Source organism: Mobula birostris, chromosome 10 (genome assembly GCF_030028105.1).
Source record: "Mobula birostris isolate sMobBir1 chromosome 10, sMobBir1.hap1, whole genome shotgun sequence".
NCBI classification, from domain to species: Eukaryota; Metazoa; Chordata; class Chondrichthyes; order Myliobatiformes; family Myliobatidae; genus Mobula; species Mobula birostris.
The window spans coordinates 11,294,242-11,316,327 of NC_092379.1; the positions used below are offsets into that span (position 1 = coordinate 11,294,242).

General features: G+C 48.4%; 1 protein-coding gene across 2 annotated transcripts in view; it reads right to left on the minus strand.

Moving 5' to 3' along the window:
* The window catches only part of dmac2 (distal membrane arm assembly component 2), a 29,817-nt gene extending 9,403 nt beyond the window's left edge, over positions 1-20,414 (minus strand). Inside the window, exons 1-5 of one of the 2 annotated variants that reach the window (XM_072269908.1) lie at positions 20,313-20,414; positions 12,621-12,802; positions 10,994-11,074; positions 3,886-4,025; positions 1,192-1,354 (exon numbers count right to left, since the gene is read on the minus strand). In XM_072269908.1, coding sequence (XP_072126009.1) covers positions 1,192-1,354; positions 3,886-4,025; positions 10,994-11,074; positions 12,621-12,802; positions 20,313-20,363 — 617 coding nt within the window. In that variant the 5' untranslated portion in view covers positions 20,364-20,414. Of the gene's footprint in view, positions 1-1,191; positions 1,355-3,885; positions 4,026-10,993; positions 11,075-12,620; positions 12,803-12,896; positions 13,051-20,312 lie in introns of those variants that run through there. The other variant, XM_072269909.1, reaches the window with a different exon arrangement.
* Positions 20,415-22,086: the final 1,672 nt, after the last annotated feature.

Below are 22,086 nucleotides of genomic sequence, written 5' to 3' on the forward strand. Positions count from 1 at the left end.
CAGATCTAATATCTATCTAATATATATCTCTGAGACTTTTGCACAGTACTGTATCTCTTTAAAAAATTTACTATTTTATATTTTGCGGCACCACTGCAGCGTAGTGCAAATATCTGCGAGAGCAGGAGGCACGAGGGCCGGTCAGTCAGCGCACACGGAGATCGGCAATGTCGAAGGTCAATCGGAAGTCCAGAAATGAAGGCCTGAGGGCTGAATTCTGGAGGCAGGGGGCTGGGCCCTGGACCCTGTCCTGGAGTTGGCGGTGCATGGGAGGGAGAGTGGGAGGGGCTTGTTTTGCTGTTGTTGCATTCTGTTTTGTTGTGTTCTGCGTCGTTCTGCCCAGCGTCACGGGCATGCTGGGTCGGTGCTCGAATGTGTAGCCGTCCCCAGCACATCCCCAGGTTGTGTTGGGTTTTCACAGTATGTAAAGGCAAGTGGATTGTTCGATTTAGACTGGGGCGCTTTGGCAAAGACGGACTCTGCAGCCTGCATTGGTTATCGCAACGACGCTGAACTGAACTGAACACTACCGGCCTCCTGGTTTGGCGTTTGATACACTCGTTTTTTGTCATTTGCGCAATTTGTTTTTTTTTTCCCCGCACATCGGGTGGTTGATGTTTTCTTGAATGAGTTCTGTGGTTTTTTTATGTTTCATGGCTGCCTGCGGGTGGCCAAATCTCTGAGTCGTATTTGGGATACGTACTTTGATAATAAATGTGCTTTGAGTCTTTGACTGAAATAAATCTGAATCTGAGAGGTCAAGGCGTTCGTCTAGTGATCTGAAGGTCGCTAGTTCGAGCCTCAGCTGAGGCAACGTGTTGTGTCCTTGAGCAAGGCACTTAATCACACATTGCTCTGCGACGACACTGGTGCCAAGCTGTATGGGTCCTAATGCCCTTCCCTTGGACAACATCGGTGGCATGGAGAGGGGAGACTTGCAGCATGGGCAACTGCTGGTCTTCCATACAACCTTGCCCAGGCCTGCACCCTGGAAACCTTCCAAGGCGCAAATCCATGGTCTCATGAGACTAATGGATGCCTATATATATATAAAAGGCGCCCGGAAAAGCCCTGCCGGGGTAGTGGTAGAAACAGACGTGACAGAGGCAATTAAGAGGCGTTTCCGACGGACACGTGAGCAGGAAGGGGAGGGAAGGGTTAGCACGCCCGTAAATGGCCGGCCCAACTTACTTCAGATGATGCAGCGAGGCCAGACCTCTCTCCGTGATCCTGGGGCAACCTGCCAGCCCCAGCTCTTCGAGCGACTCTCCAAACACGTGCAGGCGGCTCAGGCACCAGTCATCAATGTAGGGGCAGTTGTTGAGATGCAGGTGCTTCAGCTCCTTCAAGCCCACTAAACGAGCAAAGGCATGCGACTTAAAAACAGGGGGATTTACATCATACGCTCCGTGCAGAAAGGTCTCGCACACTGTTTCACAAGAACATCACAGTCACAACAGAAGTCACAGATTTATGCAGCATGGCAACAAGCTCCTCAGAACATGGAACATAGAACAGTACAGCACAGTACAGGCCCTTCGGCCCACAATGTTGTGCCGACCCTCAAACCCTGCCTCCCATATAAGCCCCCACCTAAAATTCCTCCATATACCTGTCTAGTAGTCTCTTAAACTTCACTAGTGTATCTGCCTCCACCACTGACTCAGGCAGTGCATTCCATGCACCAACCACTCGCTGAGTAAAAAAAACCTTCCTCTAATCTCCCCCTTGAACTTCCCACAGGAATGGTACCGGAGGATTGGAGGGAGGTGAATGTTGTCCCCTTGTTTAAAAAAGGTAGTAGGGATGGTCCGGGTAATTATAGACCAGTGAGCCTTACAGCTGTGGTGGGAAAGCTGTTGGAAAAGATTCTTAGAGATAGGATCTCTGGGCATTTAGAGAATCATGGTCTGATCGGGGACAGTCAGCATGGCTTTGTGAAGGGCAGATCATGTCTAACAAGGCTGATAGAGTTCTTTGAGGAGGTGACCAGGCATATAGATGAGGGTAGTGCAGTGGATGTGATCTATATGGATTTTAGTAAGGCATTTGACAAGGTTCCACACGGTAGGCTTATTCAGAAAGATGGTTTTTATTAACGTTAATACCCCTCCACATTACCAAGTATCCTGCCATTTACTTTGTACTCTGCCTTGGAGTTTGTCCTTCCAAAGTGTACCACCTCACACTTCTCCGGGTTGAACTCCATCTGCCACTTCTCAGCCCACTTCTGCATCCTATCAATGTCTCTCTGCAATCTTCAACAATCCTCTACACTATCCACAACACCACCAACCTTTGTGTCGTCTGCAAACTTGCCAACCCACCCTCCTACCCCCACATCCAGGTCGTTAATAAAAATCACAAAAGACAAGAGGTCCCAGAACAGATCCTTGTGGGATAGGTAGATGGTCAGCATCTTTTTCTCCACATCCCTCCTGACAAGATCTCAGCTGAAAAGATTGTCTCATGCCCTTGAGAAAAGGTTAAATGAGCTAGGGCTTTTCTCCTTGGAATGAAGGAGGCTGCGAGGCAACTTGATAGAGGAGTATAAGATTTGTATGTGCGAAGACAAGTCTCAGGTGTACACTGCATATGGACTTTGATAACACTGGACAACAAAGATTTTACTTTCTGAATACTTTTGGGTGTACCTAATGGATTTTGGGCAGTCGATCATGAAAATTGCCATGAAATTTCCCAATCACACACCATTTTTTTGAAATCGTCTATACTTGTTATTTCAATTCATAATTCAAGTCAGGATAATTGATGTTAAGATTAAGGAAGGCATTTTTTGTTGGTCCACAAATCAAACAGGTCATCGATGACAGGCAATTTGAAGAACTTCTAGTGGGACTGGAAAAAATCGCTTACATTCAAGGATGTCGTTGAAAATTTTCTTGGCAACTACAGAGTACCAATCTACGTGCAGCTGGCTGACAACATGCTTCAAACATACAAAACCATGAAGTGCAACATGTCACTAAAGATTAATTTTCTGCATTCCCATTTAGACTTCTTCCTTGCAAATCCTGGCACTGTCAGCGACGAACATGGTGAAAGGTTTCACCAGGACACTGCGGTCATGGGGAAACGGTATCAGGGCAACTAGAATCCATCAACGCTGGCTGATTATTGTTGGACACTTAAGTGAGAAGCCTCATACACTGAGTACAAACAAAAATCATCAACAAAAGATTATTTGCTTAGTTGAACCATTGCAAAGCGTCAGCCTTGTTATGTAATTAAACACGTTATATTCAATAAAAGTTAATTTCTCGTTTCTCCAAATTCCTATGTGACACAAGTAGTCTGAAATTATATTTGTATTCAGCTTCAAATGGTCTATCATAAACAAAAAAAAATGCTGAGGAAGCAACACTTTTGGAAAACATTTGTTGTCCAGTGTAAAAAACACTGAGGCTTCCGTTGGTCAGAGTTGACCATGGATGTTGTGTTCTAGCTGTCTAGATACGCAAGCCTGAGCAGTACGATATGGAGAGCGAGCTGTAGCAAGCTCCTCCTTTCCATTGTGGTAATGGCTAATACCACAGAGCATTCTTTTAAGGTGAGTAGAGGAAAGGGGGTAACATTTTTACACAGAGTGACTGGAATGCACTGCCAGGGATGGGTGATGGTTGTGGCTGATACGCTATGGACATTTAATAGACTCTCAGATAAGCACGTAGGTGAAAGAAAAACAGAGTTGTGGGCTGTGAAGGTGGGTGGGGTTAGATTGATCACGGAGTAGGTTTATATACGTAGGTCAGCAGAACATTGTGGGCCAAAAGGCCTGTACTGTGTTGTACTGTTCTACGCTCTATAAAAGCAAGGCTGAGAGTCACCGATTAACCGTCGTTCCCAATTTCACTCGCCACTCACCCAAGTTCTCCAATCCGTCGTAGGTTATCGAGCAGCCGCTGGCATCTACCGCTTCCAATGGGACCTCTTTGAAGTTGAGGAAGTCCCAGCTGAACTTTCCCTTTTTGTTTGGCCTTATCCATTCGTCCTTCCCTGCAAAGCTGCAAAAAAAAAACAAACCGATGGGAATCAGAGACTACGAGGCAGACGTTGGGATCTGGAACAACACACAAAGTGCAGGAGGTTCAGGCAGCATTGTTGTACGGAGATGAACAGTCGACGATTTGGGTTGAAGACCCAAAACTTTGGGTGTTCATTTTCCTCATAGATGCTGCCTGAGCTGCTGAGTTTCTCCAGTACTTTGTGTGTTTAATATCACCGGCCTATGCCGTAGAATTTGTTGTCTTTGCGGCAGCAGTACAATGTAATACATAATAATAGAAAAAATTGAGTTCCATCAAGTATATATATATATATGTCTGTTACATAGTTAAGTTAAAATTAGTGCAAAGTTAACAAATAAAAAAGTAGTGAAGTAATGTTCATGTGTTCAATGTCCATTCAGGAATCGGATGGAAGAGGGGAAGAAGCTGTTCCTGAATTGCTGAGTGTGTGTCTTCAGGCTCCTGTACCTCCTTCCTGATGGTGATCATGAAAAGAGGGCATATCCTGAACAGTGGGGTTTCCTTATTGAGGGACGAGGTCTTCCTGAAGCACCACACCTTGAAGATATCTTGGGTACAATGGAAGCTAGTACCCCTGATGGAGCTGACTAATTTTACAACTTTCTGCAACTTACTTCAGTCAAGGCCACAATGAATCCAACACAGACAGGTAGAACATCTGTGCCCACTCAGTGACAGAACACACTGTGGTCCACGAAACCCCTCGGTTAATGGTAGTGGTCCATGGCATAAAAAAGGGTTGGGCACTCCTGCTCTAGCCCGACTTCCTGACAACCCAACCCTTCAAAAGGCAAAGAAATCTGCAAAGGCAAATCCAGTGCTCAGCAGGTCAGCTGGAAATTAAACAGAATCCGTGACAGAGTGAATGGGAGTTAACATTTCAGATCAGCGAATTTCATCAGGACTGGAAGGGTGATGTGATGCACTGCTCACGGCAGCAAACACAACACCAGTCCCTAACAGGCGGGTGGATAAGCAGGGAATGGAGGGATATGGACGCTGTGCAGGCAAGCAGGATGAGTTTGAATTGGCATTGTGGTCGGCGCAAATGTTAACGTTGTGGGTTCCTGTGCTGGACCATTCTATTGTCGGTGTAACAGGTTGTAAGTGTGTATAGGGGCAGGGTAAAAGGGGAACAGAGGGAAGTTCTTTGATAGGGTACAAAATTAAAAGATAGATGATGAGTCCCAGGCAGGAGGAACCAACCCTGGGGTGAGGGAAGATGGAGACAGCTTGGAGTTACGGAAGGTTGTGAGAAGACTCAGTGAAAACTCAGATGCTCTTCCCCCAAGTTAGGGTCATCATCACTGGAACAGAAATGTTGTTTTCAGAAGTAAAGAATAACAAAGATCTACAGTAGCATTGAAGCTAACGAAATGAGGACAATCTACAGTCATACCAGTCTGGGACCTGGGCTATATTATTTTATTTGCTTTGTGACTGTATGTTTTTCTGTTATAGTAACCATATGCGCCGTTTGTGCTGTGTGCTGTTGGTAATGTGTTTTGCACCTTGGCCCTGGAAGAACACGGTTTTGTTTGGCTGTATTCATGGTTAAATAATAATTAAACTTGAACTTGGACATGAGGGAGTACCTCTCCCTCTCTACACTGAAGAGGAGTTAATACAGCATTGACATCAAAGGCAATTTTCCACTTTGGGAACTTCATGATCCACAGGAACTTAAACAGAATAAGAGATAACGTTAAGGAGTGCATCTTAAACACAAGAGATTGAGCAGAGGGATAAGAAACCTGGAACAACACATACAAAATGCTGGAGGAACTCAGCAGGTCAGGGAACATCTATGGAGGGGTTTCAACAGCCAGTGTTTCAGGCTGAGACGCTTGATCAGGACTCCGATAACTCTTCTTCCCACATTCCCTGGAAGAGAGCCCGATGATACAAAAGTCTGACACCTTCCCTCCTCCACCAACTCCTTAGTCACTGTATTAAACTGTATAATCTTCCTAGTTCTGGCCTCACTAGCACGTGGCATGGGTAGCAATCCTGAGATCACAATCCTGGAGGTCCTGCCCTTTAACTTAGCACCAAACTCCCTGAACTCCCTATGCAGAACCTGATCACATACCAGGTCATTGGTACCTACATGGATCACGACCTCTGGCTGCTCACCCTCCCACTTAAGAATGCTGAGGACTCGATCCAAGACGTCCCAGACCCAGGCATCCGAGAGGTAAAGTACCATCCGGGAATCTCAGTCTCATCTACAGAACCTCCTTTCTGTTCCCCGAGCTAACGAGTCCCCATCACCACAGCTCGCCTCTTCTCCCCTGTTCACTTTGAGTCACAGAGCCAGACTCAGTGCCAGAGACCTGACCGCTGTGACTTTCTTCTGCTAAGCTCTCAACCGTCTGGGACAAAGGGCTCCTCTGTTCGTAGTTTATTACTGTCACGTGCTGAAGCACAGTGAAAAGCTTATTTTGCGTCATCCATCTGATCACTGGTTGAAGAATTAAACTGGTGCAGTAAAGAGGAAAACAGAATGCAGAATAAAGTGATACAGTTAAAGAGGAAGAGCGGTACAGGCTGGCACATGAAGTGTAAAGACCATGCCTTGGTAGAACGGGAGATCAAGAGTTCCTCAATTTCCTCGTTACCACTATCAGGGAGGGTGGCACGGTAGTGTAGTGCAGTGGTTCCCAACCTCCGGGCCGCGAAGCATGCAGCGGTGCAGCGGTAGCAGGAACGCACCCAGCACGTCTTTAAAAAGAAAGCCGACATAAACAAGCTAATTAATTAGGTACAACCCGGCATGTAAATGTCGGCCCAGATCAGAGGTGACACAATCGGCAATCGCCTCTGATCTGGGCCGACACTTACGTGCCGGGCGGCACCTAATTAATTGGCTTGTTTATTTCGGCTTTTTTCTTAAAGATGTGCTGGGTGCATCCCAGCCACCGCTGCACCGCTGCATTCTTCGCGGCAATGTATTGGTCCGCGGCCCGGAGGTTGAGGACCACCGGTGTAGAGGTGAGCACGACACCTTACAGTACAGGCAACCAGGGTTCAAATCCCACTGCTGCTTGTAAGGAGTTTGCATGTTCTCCACGTGACCGCATGGGTTTCCTCCGGGTGCTCTGGTTTCCTCACACAGTCCAAAGAAGTACCGGTTGGCAAGTTAGTTGTTCATTGCAAATTGTCTCATGATTAGGGTTAAATTGGAGGATCGTTGGGTAGCACAGTTTGAAACCCAGAAGAGCCTGTTCCATACTGTATTTCAATAAAATTAATTTTTAGAATGGGTTGGTTATTTGGTGTGTATTTGTGTGGGGTGTATGGGGTGTCTAGGGAGGGGTAGCACCTCTGTTGGGGGGGCCTGCCGTGCCCTTTTTCAGGGCAGCTCGTCCACCTTTGGTCCCCACCTGGTGCTCAGCTCTCACCTGTGGCTCCAAGTAGCTGTAGCACACTCAGCGGCCACACCCCAGTAAACCGTCTTGGCAGACGGGCCAAACCAGGTGAGGGCAGCCGACGGGTCTTCGACCCTCGGTGAGGTAGGGGGTCTGCCTGTCCCAGCGTGTGAAGTCTGGCCCTGGCAGATTGAGCGGGGAAGACCGATTAATGGTCCAACGGTCAAGAAGGCAGGCCCAGCAGGCGTTTGTGGAGCACTAACAGCGCGACAAGGCACGTAGACGTCCTGGTCATCCACTGCAGCAGGAGAGGTCTCCAGCCTCAACGGTTGTCCGTGCCACTGGATCAAGGTCCCTTCTGCCAAGAGATTGGGATTGCCCCTGTGCAACGGCTGTTCCCCTTAAAACCCCATCACGCACAGGTTTCAGAGTGTCTTCTTCGAATCCAAAGGACTACCGCTATTTGTGTGTGTGCATGTTTGTTCCACTTGCTAAATAGTCCTATGCTAACAGCCCTCTCCTCAACTCGTTGGGTGGAAGTTGTAATGAGGCCGTTGGTGCAGGTGGCAGTGAAGGAGTGCCAAGGGTGGGGGGGCACAGGTGTGGACACACCCAGCCCTGAGACACCAGATCAGGTTATTTGATTCCAAACAATCGGTTTATTGATCATTACAGAACGCCTCTCTGGTGCTTCCCGCTCCCTCCCCTCTCCCTTCCCCTTTTCCCCAACCATGATTGCCCTCTCCCTGCCCCCTTCCCACTCTCAGTCCACAACAGAGACCCAGATCAGAATCAGGTTTATCATCACTCACATATGTCATGAAATTTGTTTACTTTTGCAGCAACAGTATAATGCAATATATAAAATTACTACAGTACAGGACTGTGCAAAAGTCTTAGGCATCCTAGCTATGAGTAAGTAGTTCAGGATGCCTGAGACTTTTTCACAGTACTGTGTCATCAAACATCCCCACCATCTGTGCCATGCCTAACATTGGGCAGGAGATAAAAAGACTAAAGATTGCCTTTAGTTGTCACATGCACGTCACTTTTTGTCAACGGCCCACAGCAGTGAGCAAAACACACAACATGCTGGAGGAACTCTGCAGGTCAGGCAGCATCTGTGGATGGGAATAAGCAGGCAACGTTTCAGGCCTACAGTACTGTGCAAAGGTATTAGGCTCCCTAGCTGTATATATGTGTATATGCACAATACATCAGAATCAGGTTTACTGTCACCAGCATGAGCCGTGAAATTTGTTTACTTAGCAGCAGCAGTTCAATGCAATACATAATATAGAAAATGAAGAAAAAAATAATAATAAAATCAATAAATTACAGTAGACATATATTGAATAATTAAAAATCGTGCAAAAAACAGAAATAATATATATTTTAAAAGTGAGGTAGTGTTCATGGGTTCAATGTCCATTTAGAAATTGAATGGCAGAGGGGAAGAAGCTGTTTCTGAATCGCTGAGTGTGAGCCTTCAGGCTTCTGTATCTCTTACCTGATGGTAACAGTGAGAAAAGGACATGCCCTGGGTGCTGGAAGTCCTTAATAATGGACGCTGCCTTTCTGAGACATCGCTCCCTAAAGATGTCCTGGGTACTTTGTAGGCTAGTACCCAAGATGGAGCTGACTAATTTTACAACCCTCTGCAGCTTCTTTCAGTCCTGGGCAGTAGCCCTACCCCCATACTAGACAGTGATGCAGCCTGTCAGGATGCTGTCCACAATACATCTATAAAAGTTTTTGACTGTTTTTGTTGACATACCAAATCTCATCAAACTCCTAATGAAGAATAGTCTCTGTCTTGCCTTCTTTATAGCTGCATCAATATGTTGGGACCAGGTTGGGTCCTCAAAGATCTTGACATCTATATCTACACACACTGTTAACAAAATTGTTATCAGTGAACTCACAGATTACAGAATCAACCCCAGAAATTTGCCTGCAAATGGAGAGACTGTGGAAACTAAGAACAATTGAAACACATTAATGGGGAATTCATTAAGCTCACAATATTGAGGGGTTGGGGAAGAGGATTGTACTTTGATAATAAATTTACTTTGAACCAAGTGGCCCACTTTAATGCTAATAACACATTCTTAAGTAAAACCTACTACAAACTGCCCCCACCATATAAATGCCTGACATATACATACAATTATTAAATTTTAAAGTCCAATGTGCATACACAATCAGTAGCCACTTTATCTTGTACCGAATAAAGATGCCATTGAGTGCATGTTCGCGATCTTCTGCTGCTGCAGCCCACCCACCTCAAGGTTCGACATGTGGTGCGTTCAGAGATGCTCTCCTGCACACCACTGTTGTAACGCGTGGTTATTTGAGTTACTATCACCTTCCTGTCCGCTTGAACCAGTCCGGCCATCCTCCTGGGACCTCTCTCATTAACCAAGCGTTTTCCCCCACAGAACAGCTGCTCACTGGATTTTATTTTGTTTCTCACACCATCCTCTGTAAACCCTAGAGACTATTGTGCGTGAAAATCCCAGGCAATCAGCGGTCTCTGAGATACTCAAACCACCCCATCTGGCACCAACAATCATGCCACAGTCAAAGTCACTTAGATCACATTTCTTTCCCCATTCTGATGTCTAGTCTGAACAACAACTGAACCTCTTGACCACACCGGCATGCTTTTATGTATTGAGTTGCTGCCATGTGATTGGCTGATTAGATATTTGCTTTAACGAGGTGATAGGTGTACCTAATAAAGTGGCCACTGAGTGTACGTTCGTTCTTATGAGCAGAAGAACAGGTTTCTTCTCCCTTTCCACCTCTAGTAATTATTTTTCTTAACCGTCTTATGTATTTTTGATGCAATTTGAAGATGGGTGCTGCCAAAAACTGATGGAAAAACCGTGAGCGGCGTCACAGAACAGCAGCCCCAATTATTACAACCACGGACCTCCAGTGCCCCCATTGTGCTGGACCCTGCGCTTCTAGACTGGGACTGCAGAGCCACCTCCGTGTCCACAGATGAACCGCACAACAGCGTGTCTTCTTCCAATCCAAAGGACTACCACTATAGTACAACAGTATGGAGGTACAGTTACCGTAAGGAGTGATTTTTGTGCATTTTCCAAACTTACAAAGAAAATCAACTTAAGGTTGTTTGTAAAAATGGAATCTTTACAAATGGCAACACACGTAAAAGTTGCTGGTGAACAGAGACAACTTTTATGTGTGTTGCCAGAAATTCCAGCATCTGCAGATTTCCTCGTGTTTGCATCTTTACAGATGGTCTGTGATGTGAATTACGGTAGAAGTGGACGAGGCACTGAGCCCCCGTGGAAACCCTTCAATGACTTTCTCTTCGCAGTTACAGACAAATGTGTCTATACTGGTCACAGGAGAACGAGCCAACTCCAAACAAGGTCAGGATGGGACTGGGGTCACGAAAGCTACGAAGCAGCGCCCTTGACTGTGCTGTCCTTCAGTTGCACGGGAACGATGAGCCAAATGGCCGATTCCCCAACAGCTAACAGATCCAGCGCTCCGCATTGTCGGTACCGAGCAGGGAGAACAGCAGCAATGACTTACCGTACAGCTCCTCGCTGGCTCAGGATGTAGTAGGCCGCTGCGATGTAAATGCCGTATGTTTTCTGGGTGTACCCGTAGTACCTGGAACGAGGAGAGAAGCTCGGTTAAGAGGCTCACCATGGGCACACCCCTCCCCGTCATCAGTAGCATCTACAGGAGGCGCCGCTTCGAAAAGGCAAGATCTACCGGACTGTGCAAAGCTCTTAGGCACACTTATATAGCTGGGGTGCCTAAGGCTTTTGCACAGTACTGTACTTGTCCACATGAGTTTGTAAATCTGGCGGGAGCAAAGGATGTTGGGAATGGTGAGGGTGGAGCGCCGCGGGAGGGGTGTGGGGACAGGTGGCAGAGAAGGAGTGCTTGGGGTGCGGGTGCAGACACACCCAGCCCTGAGACACTGGCAAGGTCATTTGATTCCAAACAATCGGTTTATTGATCATTACAGAATGTCTCTCTGGTGCTTCCCTCTCCCTTCCCCTTTTCCCAACCATGATTCACCTCTCCCTGCCCCCTTCCCACTCTCAGTCCACAATAGAGACCCAGATCAGAATCAGGTTTACCACCGCTCACATGCGTCATGAAATTTGTTTTTTTTTGTGGCAACAGTGTGGACGGAGCGGAAGATAGTGCTAGAAGGCTCATCAGTGCAACAGTTGAATCCTTCCTATTCTAATGTCTCTGTTTTTCTTTTCAGGGTGGCTGGGGTCCTGTCGATATCCTGGATCTACAGCGACACTCAAACTGCGATTCTGCATGGCCGCACGCCCCTGTTCTTGGAGCTCACAGATCGGCCACCTTCAGCCTGAAGTCGGGCAACTTCGGGGCCCGCGTGGCTCTGTGGATGGGAATTCTCACCGGTGTCGTGTACTGAGGCGTAGCGGGAGCCGGAACATCGAGGGACAGCGGGAGTCGGAGGCCGTCTTCGATTTGCCGATTCTCGAGTCAGGGGACTTGAAATAAAAACAACAATGCTTCAGATTGAAATAGCCACTGGTGTCTCCCCCGTCACTGTGGAAGGAGTGATGTCTGTCTCTCCCTTGTTAGTGAGAGAGAGAGAGCCTGTACGATGTCAAAATGATGGAGTGAGCAGTTAGTTTTTGATGGACTGTAGACCGTGGTCTCTTTTTGGGGGCTTTGCTGTTGCTGGCTTGGTGGGTGTTGGGAGTTCTGGTGCTTTATGCTGGAATATTTTGGGGGTGGGGTTGATGCTGCTTGCTGTTGCTTGTGCATGGGAGGAGGGAAAGGGGGCTTTGGGATTCTTAGGTCTTTTTTTGTCATTCATTCTTTGGGGTTTTTTTCTGTTTCGAGGGTGTCTGCGGAAAGTAAGAAATTCAGGTTGTATAATGTATACATTCTCTGATATTAAATGGAACTATTAAACTATCACATTTCTCCCCCATTCTGATGTTTGGTCTGAACAACAGCTGAACCTCTTGACCATGTCTGCGTGCTTTTATACATCGAGTTGCTGCCACATAATTGGCTGATTAGATATTTGCATTAAAGAGCAGGTGTACTGAATGAAGCGGCCAGACAGTATAAGGCTCAGGTGTTGTTGAACTATGACCCAACTGGGGATGTTTCTCGATGCTAATTTAAATAGCCGTTGTTGACGAATAGCACATACGCATTTTTCCTCCTCAGGTTCCAGTTTCTCAAGGCCATGCTCCAATTGAAAAGGTTTTCAACATCATAAAAACGTTCATAGAGTTTCAGCAGGCCACGCTGCATCCAGTGAATGTGCTTTGGCTTCAAAGGGTGGGAATGTGCCTGGCAGCAGAGTGGCGCCAAGACCTGGTAGCCTCGCATCTGGAATTAAATATAATATGTCAGTGTTAAAAGTGAGAAGAGACAGAGAACACAAAATCAACACCCAACACTTAGAGGTCACATAGGGGCTGACCAAATCATCTGTCCACAACAGCAGGGGTTAGTCTCCATAAACGCCTCCCCTAGTGCTGAGGAGTAACACGTTGTCTGCCCTATAACCCCATAAATAGGGGGCGTCCTTCAGTCACCTTCCTCAAGTGAACAAATACACAGGCACTGTCCCCCAATCACCCTACCCTCCAACAGTAAACAATCTCATAGGGACCGTCCCCCAATCACCCTACCCTCCAACAGTAAACAATCTCACAGGGACCGTCCCCCAATCACCCTACCCTCCAACAGTAAACAATCTCACAGGGACCGTCCCCCAATCACCCTACCCTCCAACAGTAAACAATCTCACAGGGACCGTCCCCCAATCACCCTACCCTCCAACAGTAAACAATCTCACAGGGACCGTCCCCCAATCACCCTACCCTCCAACAGTAAACAATCTCACAGGGACCGTCCCCCAATCACCCTACCCTCCAACAGTAAACAATCTCACAGGGACCGTCCCCCAATCACCCTACCAACAGTAAACAATCTCAGGGACCGTCCCCCAATCACCCTACCCTCCAACAGTAAACAATCTCACAGGGACCGTCCCCCAATCACCCTACCCTCCAACAGTAAACAATTTCAGGGACCGTCCCCCAATCACCCTACCCTCCAACAAAATGTAAACAATCTCACAGGGACCGTCCCCCAATCACCCTACCCTCCAACAAACAGTAAACAATCTCAGGGACCGTCCCCCAATCACCCTACCCTCCAACAGTAAACAATCTCACAGGGACCGTCCCCCAATCACCCTACCCTCCAACAAACAGTAAACAATCTCACAGGGACCGTCCCCCAATCACCCTACCCTCCAACAGTAAACAATCTCACAGGGTCCGTCCCCCAATCACCCTACCCTCCAACAGTAAACAATCTCACAGGGACCGTCTCCCAATCACCCTACCCTCCAACAAACAGTAAACAATCTCACAGGGACCGTCTCCCAATCACCCTACCCTCCAACAAACAGTAAACAATCTCACAGGGACCGTCCCCCAATCACCCTACCCTCCAACAGTAAACAATCTCAGGGACCGTCCCCCAATCACCCTACCCTCCAACAAACAGTAAACAATCTCACAGGGACCGTCCCCCAATCACCCCTCCAACAAACAGTAAACAATCTCACAGGGACCGTCTCCCAATCACCCTACCCTCCAACAAACAGTAAACAATCTCACAGGGACCGTCCCCCAATCACCCTACCCTCCAACAGTAAACAATCTCAGGGACCGTCCCCCAATCACCCTACCCTCCAACAGTAAACAATCTCACAGGGACCGTCCCCCAATCACCCCTCCAACAAACAGTAAACAATCTCACAGGGACCATCCCCCAATCACCCTACCCTCCAACAGTAAACAATCTCACAGGGACCTGTCCCCCAATCACCCTACCCTCCAACAGTAAACAATCTCACAGGGACTGTCCCCCAATCACCCTACCCTCCAACAGTAAACAATCTCACAGGCACTGTCCCCCAATCACCCTACCCTCCAACAGTAAACAATCTCACAGGGACCGTCCCCCAATCACCCTACCCTCCAACAAACAGTAAACAATCTCACAGGGACCGTCCCCCAATCACCCTACCCTCCAACAGTAAACAATCTCACAGGCACTGTCCCCCAATCACCCTACCCTCCAACAAACAGTAAACAATCTCACAGGCACTGTCCCCCAATCACCCTACCCTCCAACAGTAAACAATCTCACAGGCACTGTCCCCCAATCACCCTACCCTCCAACAGTAAACAATCTCACAGGCACTGTCCCCCAATCACCCTACCCTCCAACAGTAAACAATCTCACAGGGACCGTCCCCCAATCACCCTACCCTCCAACAGTAAACAATCTCACAGGGACCGTCCCCCAATCACCCTACCCTCCAACAGTAAACAATCTCACAGGGACCGTCCCCCAATCACCCTACCCTCCAACAAACAGTAAACAATCTCACAGGGTCCGTCCCCCAATCACCCTACCCTCCAACAAACAGTAAACAATCTCACAGGGACCGTCCCCCAATCACCCTACCCTCCAACAGTAAACAATCTCACAGGGACCGTCCCCAAATCACCATCCTCAACAGTGACACTCAGAGACTGTCCTCAAATCTCAACAGTGACACACTCAGGAACTGTCCTCAAATCTCAACAGTGACACTCAGAGACTGTCCTCAAATCTCAACAGTGACACACTCAGGGACTGTCCTCAAATCTCAACAGTGAACACACAGGGACCATCCCCCAATCACCTTCCTCAACAGTGAAACACACAGGGACCGTTCCCCAATCACCTTCCTCAACACCAGGGACCATCCCCCAATCACCATCCTCAACAATGCAGCTACCGTCCCCCAATTACCTTCCTCAATGGTGAACAAATAGGGACCATCCCCCAACTTTCTCTACTGAACCACACAGGGACCATCCCCCAATCATCTTCCTCAACGATGCAGCCACCGTCCCCAAATTACCTTCTTCAACAGTGAACAAATAGGGACCGTCCCCCAATCACCTTCCTCAAGAGTGAACAAACAAACAGGGACCGTCCCCCAATCGCTTCATCGGTGACCAGTCACACAGGGACTGACCCTCCACCAGTTACCCTGCTGTGTCAGGATCAATCACACAAGAGCCTCTCCCAGACTCCCATCCATCTACAAAGGCAAACTGCATGGTGGCCAACCACTCCTTCAAGAATGGGGTCAATATCACAGGGATTATCCTGCAGTCCTCCGGAGATCAACCAGTCTCTTTGGATCGGAGGGTTATCGTATCGTGAGCAGCAAAAGAGACTGAGTCAATACTCTTTGGAAATTAGAAGAGTGGAAGGCGACCTTATTAGAACATAAAGCATATAGCAAAGGAACAGGCCTTTCGATACAAAATGTTGTCCCAAACCAAATAAACTGATCATTAAATGGCTAACTAAACTAATCCCTTATGTTACAGGCAAGAGAGAATCTGCAGATGCTGGAAATCCACAATGCTGGAGGAACCCAGCAGGCCAGCAGCATCTATGAAAAAGAGTTCAGTCGACGTTTCCGGCCGGGATCCTTCGGCAGGACTGGAGAAAAAATGCAGAGGAGTCGATTTAAAAAGTGGGGGAAGGGGAGAGAGACACACAAGGTGGATAGGTGAAACCGGGAGAGGGAAGGGATGAAGTAAAGAGCTGGGAAGTTGATTGGTAAGAGAGATACAGGGCTGGAGAAGGGGAAGTCTGATAGGAGAGGACAGAAGGCCGTGGAAGAAAGAAAAGGGGGGAAGCACCAGAGAGAGGTGGTGGGTGGGCAAGGAGATAAGGTGAAAGAGGGAAAAGAGGATGGGAAATGGTGAAGGAGAGAGGGATTGAGGGCATTACTGGAAGTTTGAGAAATCGACGTTCATGCCGTCAGGTTGGAGGCTACCCAAACAGAATATGAAGTGTTGCTCCTCCAACCTGAGGGTGGCCTCATCACGGCAGTGAAGGAGGCCATGGACTGACATATCGGAATGGAAATAGGAAGTGGGATTAAAATGGAGGGCCACTGGGAGATCCCGCTTGTTTTGGCGGATGGAGAGTAGCGCTCAGCAAAACAGTCTCCCAATATACGTTGGGTCTCACCAATATACAGGAGGCCACATTGGGAGCACCAGATACAGTAGATGACCCCAACAGACTCACAGGTGAAGAGTCGCCTCACCTGGAAGGACTGTTTAGGGCCCTGGATGGTAGTGAGGGAGGGGGTGTAGGAGCAGGTGTAGCACTTGTTCTGCTTGCAAGGAGAGGTGCCAGGAGGGAGATCAGTGGGGAGCAACGAGCGGACAAGGGAGTCGCGTAGGGAGCGATCCCTGCGGAAAGCAGAAAGTGGGGGGGAGGGGAGGGAAAGGTGTGCTTGGCAGTGGGATCCCGTTGGAGGTGGCGGAAGTTTCGGAGAATAATGTGCTGGGTGCAGAGGCTGGTGGGGTGGTAGGTGAAGTTAAGAGGAACCCTATCCATGGTAGGGTGGCGGGAGGACGGGGTGAGAGCAGACGTGTGTGAAATGGAAGAGATGTGGTTGAGGGTAGCATTGATGGTCGAGGAAGGGAAGCCCCTTTCTTTGAAAAAGGAGGACGTCCCCTTCATTATAAAATGAAAAGTCTCATCCTGAGAGCAGATGTGGTGGAGACAGGAATTGAGAGAAGAGGACGGCGTTTTTGCAAGTAACCAGGTGGGAAGAGGTATAGTCCAGGCAGCTGTAAGAATCTGTGGGTTTATAATAGACATCAGTAGATAAGCTGTCTCAAGAGATAGATGGAGTGAGATCAAGAAAGGGGAGGGAGGTGTCAGAAATAGACCAGGTAAATTTGAGTGCAGGGTGGAAGATGGAGGCCAAGTGGATGAAGTTGACGAGTTCAGCCTGGGAGCAGGAAGCAGCACCAATGCAGTCATCGATGTAGCGTAGGAAAAATGGGGGACAGACACCAGTGCAGACTTGAAACATGGACTGTTCCACATAGCCGCCAAACAGGCAGGCATACCTGAGACCTATGTGAGTGCCCATGGCTACACCTTTTGTTTGAAGGGAGTGGGAGGCACCAAAGAAGAAATTATTAAGGGTGAGGACAAGTTACGCTAGACGGAGGAGAGTGGTGGTGGAAGGGAACTGACTGGGTCTGGTGTCCAGAAAGAAACAGAGAGCTTTGAGGCCTTCCTGGTGGGAGATGGAGGTGTGTAGGGACTGGATTTTCATCCATAGTGAAAATACGATGATGGAGGCCCGGGAACTTGAAATCCTTGAAAAGATCCAGAGCTTGTGAGGTGTGACGGATGTAGGTAGGAAGGGACTGAACTGGGGAGGGGGCAATAAGGCAGAATTGAGGTACGCAGATATGAGTTCAGTGGGGCAGGAACAAGCTGAAATAATGGGTCTTTCTGGACAAGTGGGTTTGTGGATCTGGGTAGGAGGTAGAAACGGGAGCTGCAGGGTGCAGGAACTGTGACGTTGATGGCGGTAGATGGGAGATCTAATAAGATCAGAGTGCCTGGTGCTCCTTAATGGGATCCTGTTCGAGAGGTAAATAAGAGGAGGTGTCTAACAGTTGTCGCTGGGCCTCAGCAAGGTAGAGGTCAGTGTGACAGACTACTACAACACCGCCTTTATCTGCGGGTTTGGTGGCGAGGTCAGGATTGGTGCGGAGGTAGTGGGGAGCACAGCATTTGGAAGGGATGAGGTTGGAACTGGAGAGGAGTGTTGAAGTCTAGACGGTTAATGTCCCAATGGCAGTTGGCAGTGAAAAGGTCCAAGGCAGGCAGAAGACCGGGGCGGGGTGTCCAGGAAGAGGAGGAGGATTGAAGACGGGGGAAGGGGTCATCGGTGCGGGGTGGAGAACCCTTCCCAAAGAAGTAAGCTGGGAGACAAAGGCGGCAGGAGAAAAGCTCAACGTCATTGCAGGCGTGGAACTCGCTGAGGTGTGGGCGCAGGAGGACCTTATTGAGAACAGAATATCCTGCCTCAGAGAAGGGAAGGTCGGAGGGAATGGTGAAAATCCGGCACGGATGAGAGCTGGGATCGGAAGGGGGAAAGGGGTTGGTTGTGCCTGAGGAAAAGGGAGGTTTGAGGTGTTCAGGGATGGTGGGGTGAGAGGAAGATGAAGTCCCTTATGTTATTGCAAATTTTAAAATGCTACAGGGTCATGAGCAGGTAGATACTGAGATTCTAATGGGAATATCTCCAGTGAGAGGGCACAGATACAAGATATGAAGGAATCGGCAGCAGTACAATGCAATACATGATAATAGAGAGAAAAAGAAAATGAGTTACTGTATATATATAATATATAGTGTTGTTTTGTAAATAACACTATTCTTTGCATTTCTGGTCAGATGCTAAATATATTTCATTGGCTTTGTATCTGTACTCAGCACAATGACAATAAAGTTGAATCTAATCTAACCTATATATATTATATCATGTATACACATACATACAGAGAAAGCCAGTGTAATATATTAAATAATAGTGATATATTAATATATAGTACTAAATTAAATTAAGTAGTGCAAAAGTAGTGAGGTAGTGTTCACGGGTTCAATGTCCATTCAGAAATCGGATGGCAGAGGGGAAGAAGCTGTTCCTGAAATGTTGAGTGAGTGCCTTCAGGCTCCTGTACCACCTCCCTGATGATAACAGTGAGAACAAGGCATGACCTGGGTGATGGGGGTCTTTAATGATGGCTGCCACCTTTCTGAGGCATCGCTCCTTGAAGGCGTCCTGGATACTATGGAGGCCAGTGCCCGTGATGAAGCTGACTAAGTTTACAACTCTCAGCAGATTACTTCGATCCTGTGCAGTAGCCCCCACCCCCTCCCCCATCATTTTTGGGAATTCACCAACCCAAACAGATATGGGACCGAGATCGTTGCGGGCATTTAAAGAGGAGGGAGGTACATTTTTGAAAGATCAGGGAACTGAGCTCTATTGGGTACTGGCGCAGAGGTGGAGATCATGCTTGAAGGGCCGAGTGGCCTGCTCCTGCTCCTGTACACTCCTCAACCCTGACCTGATACGCACTGGCAAGGGGCAGGGCATTGGGTTCAGAGTTCAAAGTTCAAAGTAAATGTTATTATCAAAGTACATTTATGTCACCAAATACAACCCGAAGATACATTTTCCTGTGGGCATACTCAGCAAATCTATAGAATAGTAACTTTAGGATGCTGGTGGATATTCATAGCTGGGGTTTAGGCGTTTGATGTTGCTGTGTTTGCCGAGCTTGGCTTACCGTAACTATAACTAGATCAACGAAAGATCAACCAGAGTGCAGAAAACAACAAACTATGGAAATGCAAATGTAAATAAATAGCAATTAATAACGAAAACATGAAATAACAAAATAAAGAGTCCTTAAAGTGAGATCATTGGTTGTGGTTACAACTCTGATCTGGCTATTGTTCACGATTGCACTTAATAAAAAAAATTGAGTGTCGTTATCCCCTTTTATTCAAGAGCCCAAAAATGATTGAGGGGCGGAGCCAATGTGGGATGGGGGCGTGGCTGCAGTGCCGATGGGCGGGGCTAGGTGGTGGGGGGGACGAGGCGGGGTTATGTGGATGATTGGCAGAGTGTTGTGGGACAGGCAGGAGCCTGGGGCGGCGCCAACAGAGAGGGACTGAGGCGAGCTGGAATTGGGTTGGTCATGGAGATGATGGACAGTTGTAGTGGGCGGGGTTACGTGATGGGCAGGCGGGAGGCGGGGCTACGACCTGTCGCCGAGCTCGCTTCCTGAGCATCAGACGCAGGTCGGACCCAGGTCTCGGTTCTCGCTTTCCGATTCCCACCCTATCCCGGAGGGGGTTATAGGGTCTGCACATCCTCCGCCGGGAGCAACGAGAAATCCGCCCGCCGCCCCTGTCTCCCTACCGTTCGCCTGGAGTACAGTCCTAGCCGGTGGCTCAGCACCACCGCCGCCATCCCTCATCCCCGCGCAGAGGAGTGAGCGGACTGAGCAAGAGTGGACCCTCTGGGAGGCGGGGACTCCAAGTAGCACCGCGGCAGGTGGGAGGACTGGGCAGCGCCACGGCTGGCGGGAGGACCAAGTAGCACCACAGCTGGCGGGAGGACCGAGTAGCACCACGGCTGGCGGGAGGACTGAGCAGCGCCACGTCTGGCGGGAGGACCGGGCGGCGCCACGTCTGGCGGGAGGACCGGGCGGCGCCACGTCTGGCGGGAGGACCGGGCAGCGCCACGGCTTCTGCTGAACTCTTCAAACCGCTGGAAGAGGGAAGCGGATAGAAAGTTCCACGTGATTAATTTTTTTTACCCTTTAATTAAATGCCACTTATGTGAGACACAATCTGCACTACAATAGACAATAGGTGCAGGAGTAGACCATTCGGCCCTTCGAGCCAGCACCGCCATTCACTGTGATCATGGCTGATCATCCACAATCAGTACCCAGTTCCTGCCTTATCCCCATAACCTTTGATTCCGCTATCGTTAAGAGCTCTATCTCTTTCTTGAGAGCATCCAGAGACTTGGCATCAGACAGAAGGTACAAGAGCCTTGGGACTCGCACCACCAGGTTCAAGAACAGTTACAAAAACATTTGATTTTGGGTGTCTGGAGTGTGGGTGCGAAGAAGGGGTATGTGAAAACTACATGTAATTCAAAGGAAGCATTGTCCTGCTGCTACTTTTGATCTCAGCATATAAAAAGGTCATGTAATATTGGGCTGGGAGTATTTGTTGAATAAAACATTTCTGGTACCCACTAGCTTCAGTATCTCTCCACTGACTTCGTTCATGTTACAACAGCGGGGATAAGCTCTAAGTACCTATTAAACGCTCCCAATGGTGTACTGGGTGGCAGGGTGGAGATGTGTCTCTACCAAAGGAGGTGTAAGGCACTCCTTCCCTCCGCTAGCCTGCAGGTCACCCTAGGGCAAGGTGTAGCACCTGTTCAGCCCCCCGATCAGGGTCACGTGAAACCATGGGGGCAGGTAGTGGATGGTCGTACGAGCAGCCGGTGGAGATCACAAGTCCTGATTATGCGACCACTGACGCCAGGCAAACAATCTCTGAAGAGTATTGATAATGGCTGGGGTCACCCGTCTAGTAAAGACACTGCCCAGAAGAAGGCAACGGCAAACCACTTCTGTAGGAAAATTTGCCAAGAACAATCGTGGTCAAAGACCATGATCACCCACATCATACGACACAGCACATCACAAAACACACCTCAAATAGCCTCTGACAACTCAGGCCGGATGCTGACATTCACGCATAACCCAGCTACTAAGCCCAGCAGAACTGCTTCTGCCAACGCTATCAAAATCAGTGTGTGAGATCTAAACTACGGAGTTGTGAATGTGGTTTAGCTCTGGTCCGTGAGGAAGCTACGTTAGAGGGTATGACAAGATAGTGGTGAAGAAGGCATTTGGTTCATCGGCTTTCATCACTCAGGCACTGAGCATAGGAGCTGGCAAGTTCCTGTTTTTTATTATTGAGAGGCCGCGGAATAAGCTCTTCGAGCTACACCGCCCAGCAACCCCCCCCCCGATTTAATCTGAGCCTTGTCAGGGGACAATGCCCAATGACCAATTAGCACCTCCAAGAGGACCATAACCTTGTCGTAGGGTTTAAAGGCTCATGTACCTCAGTGACCCGGAGAGCTGTGTTGGCTGGAATCAGGGCTT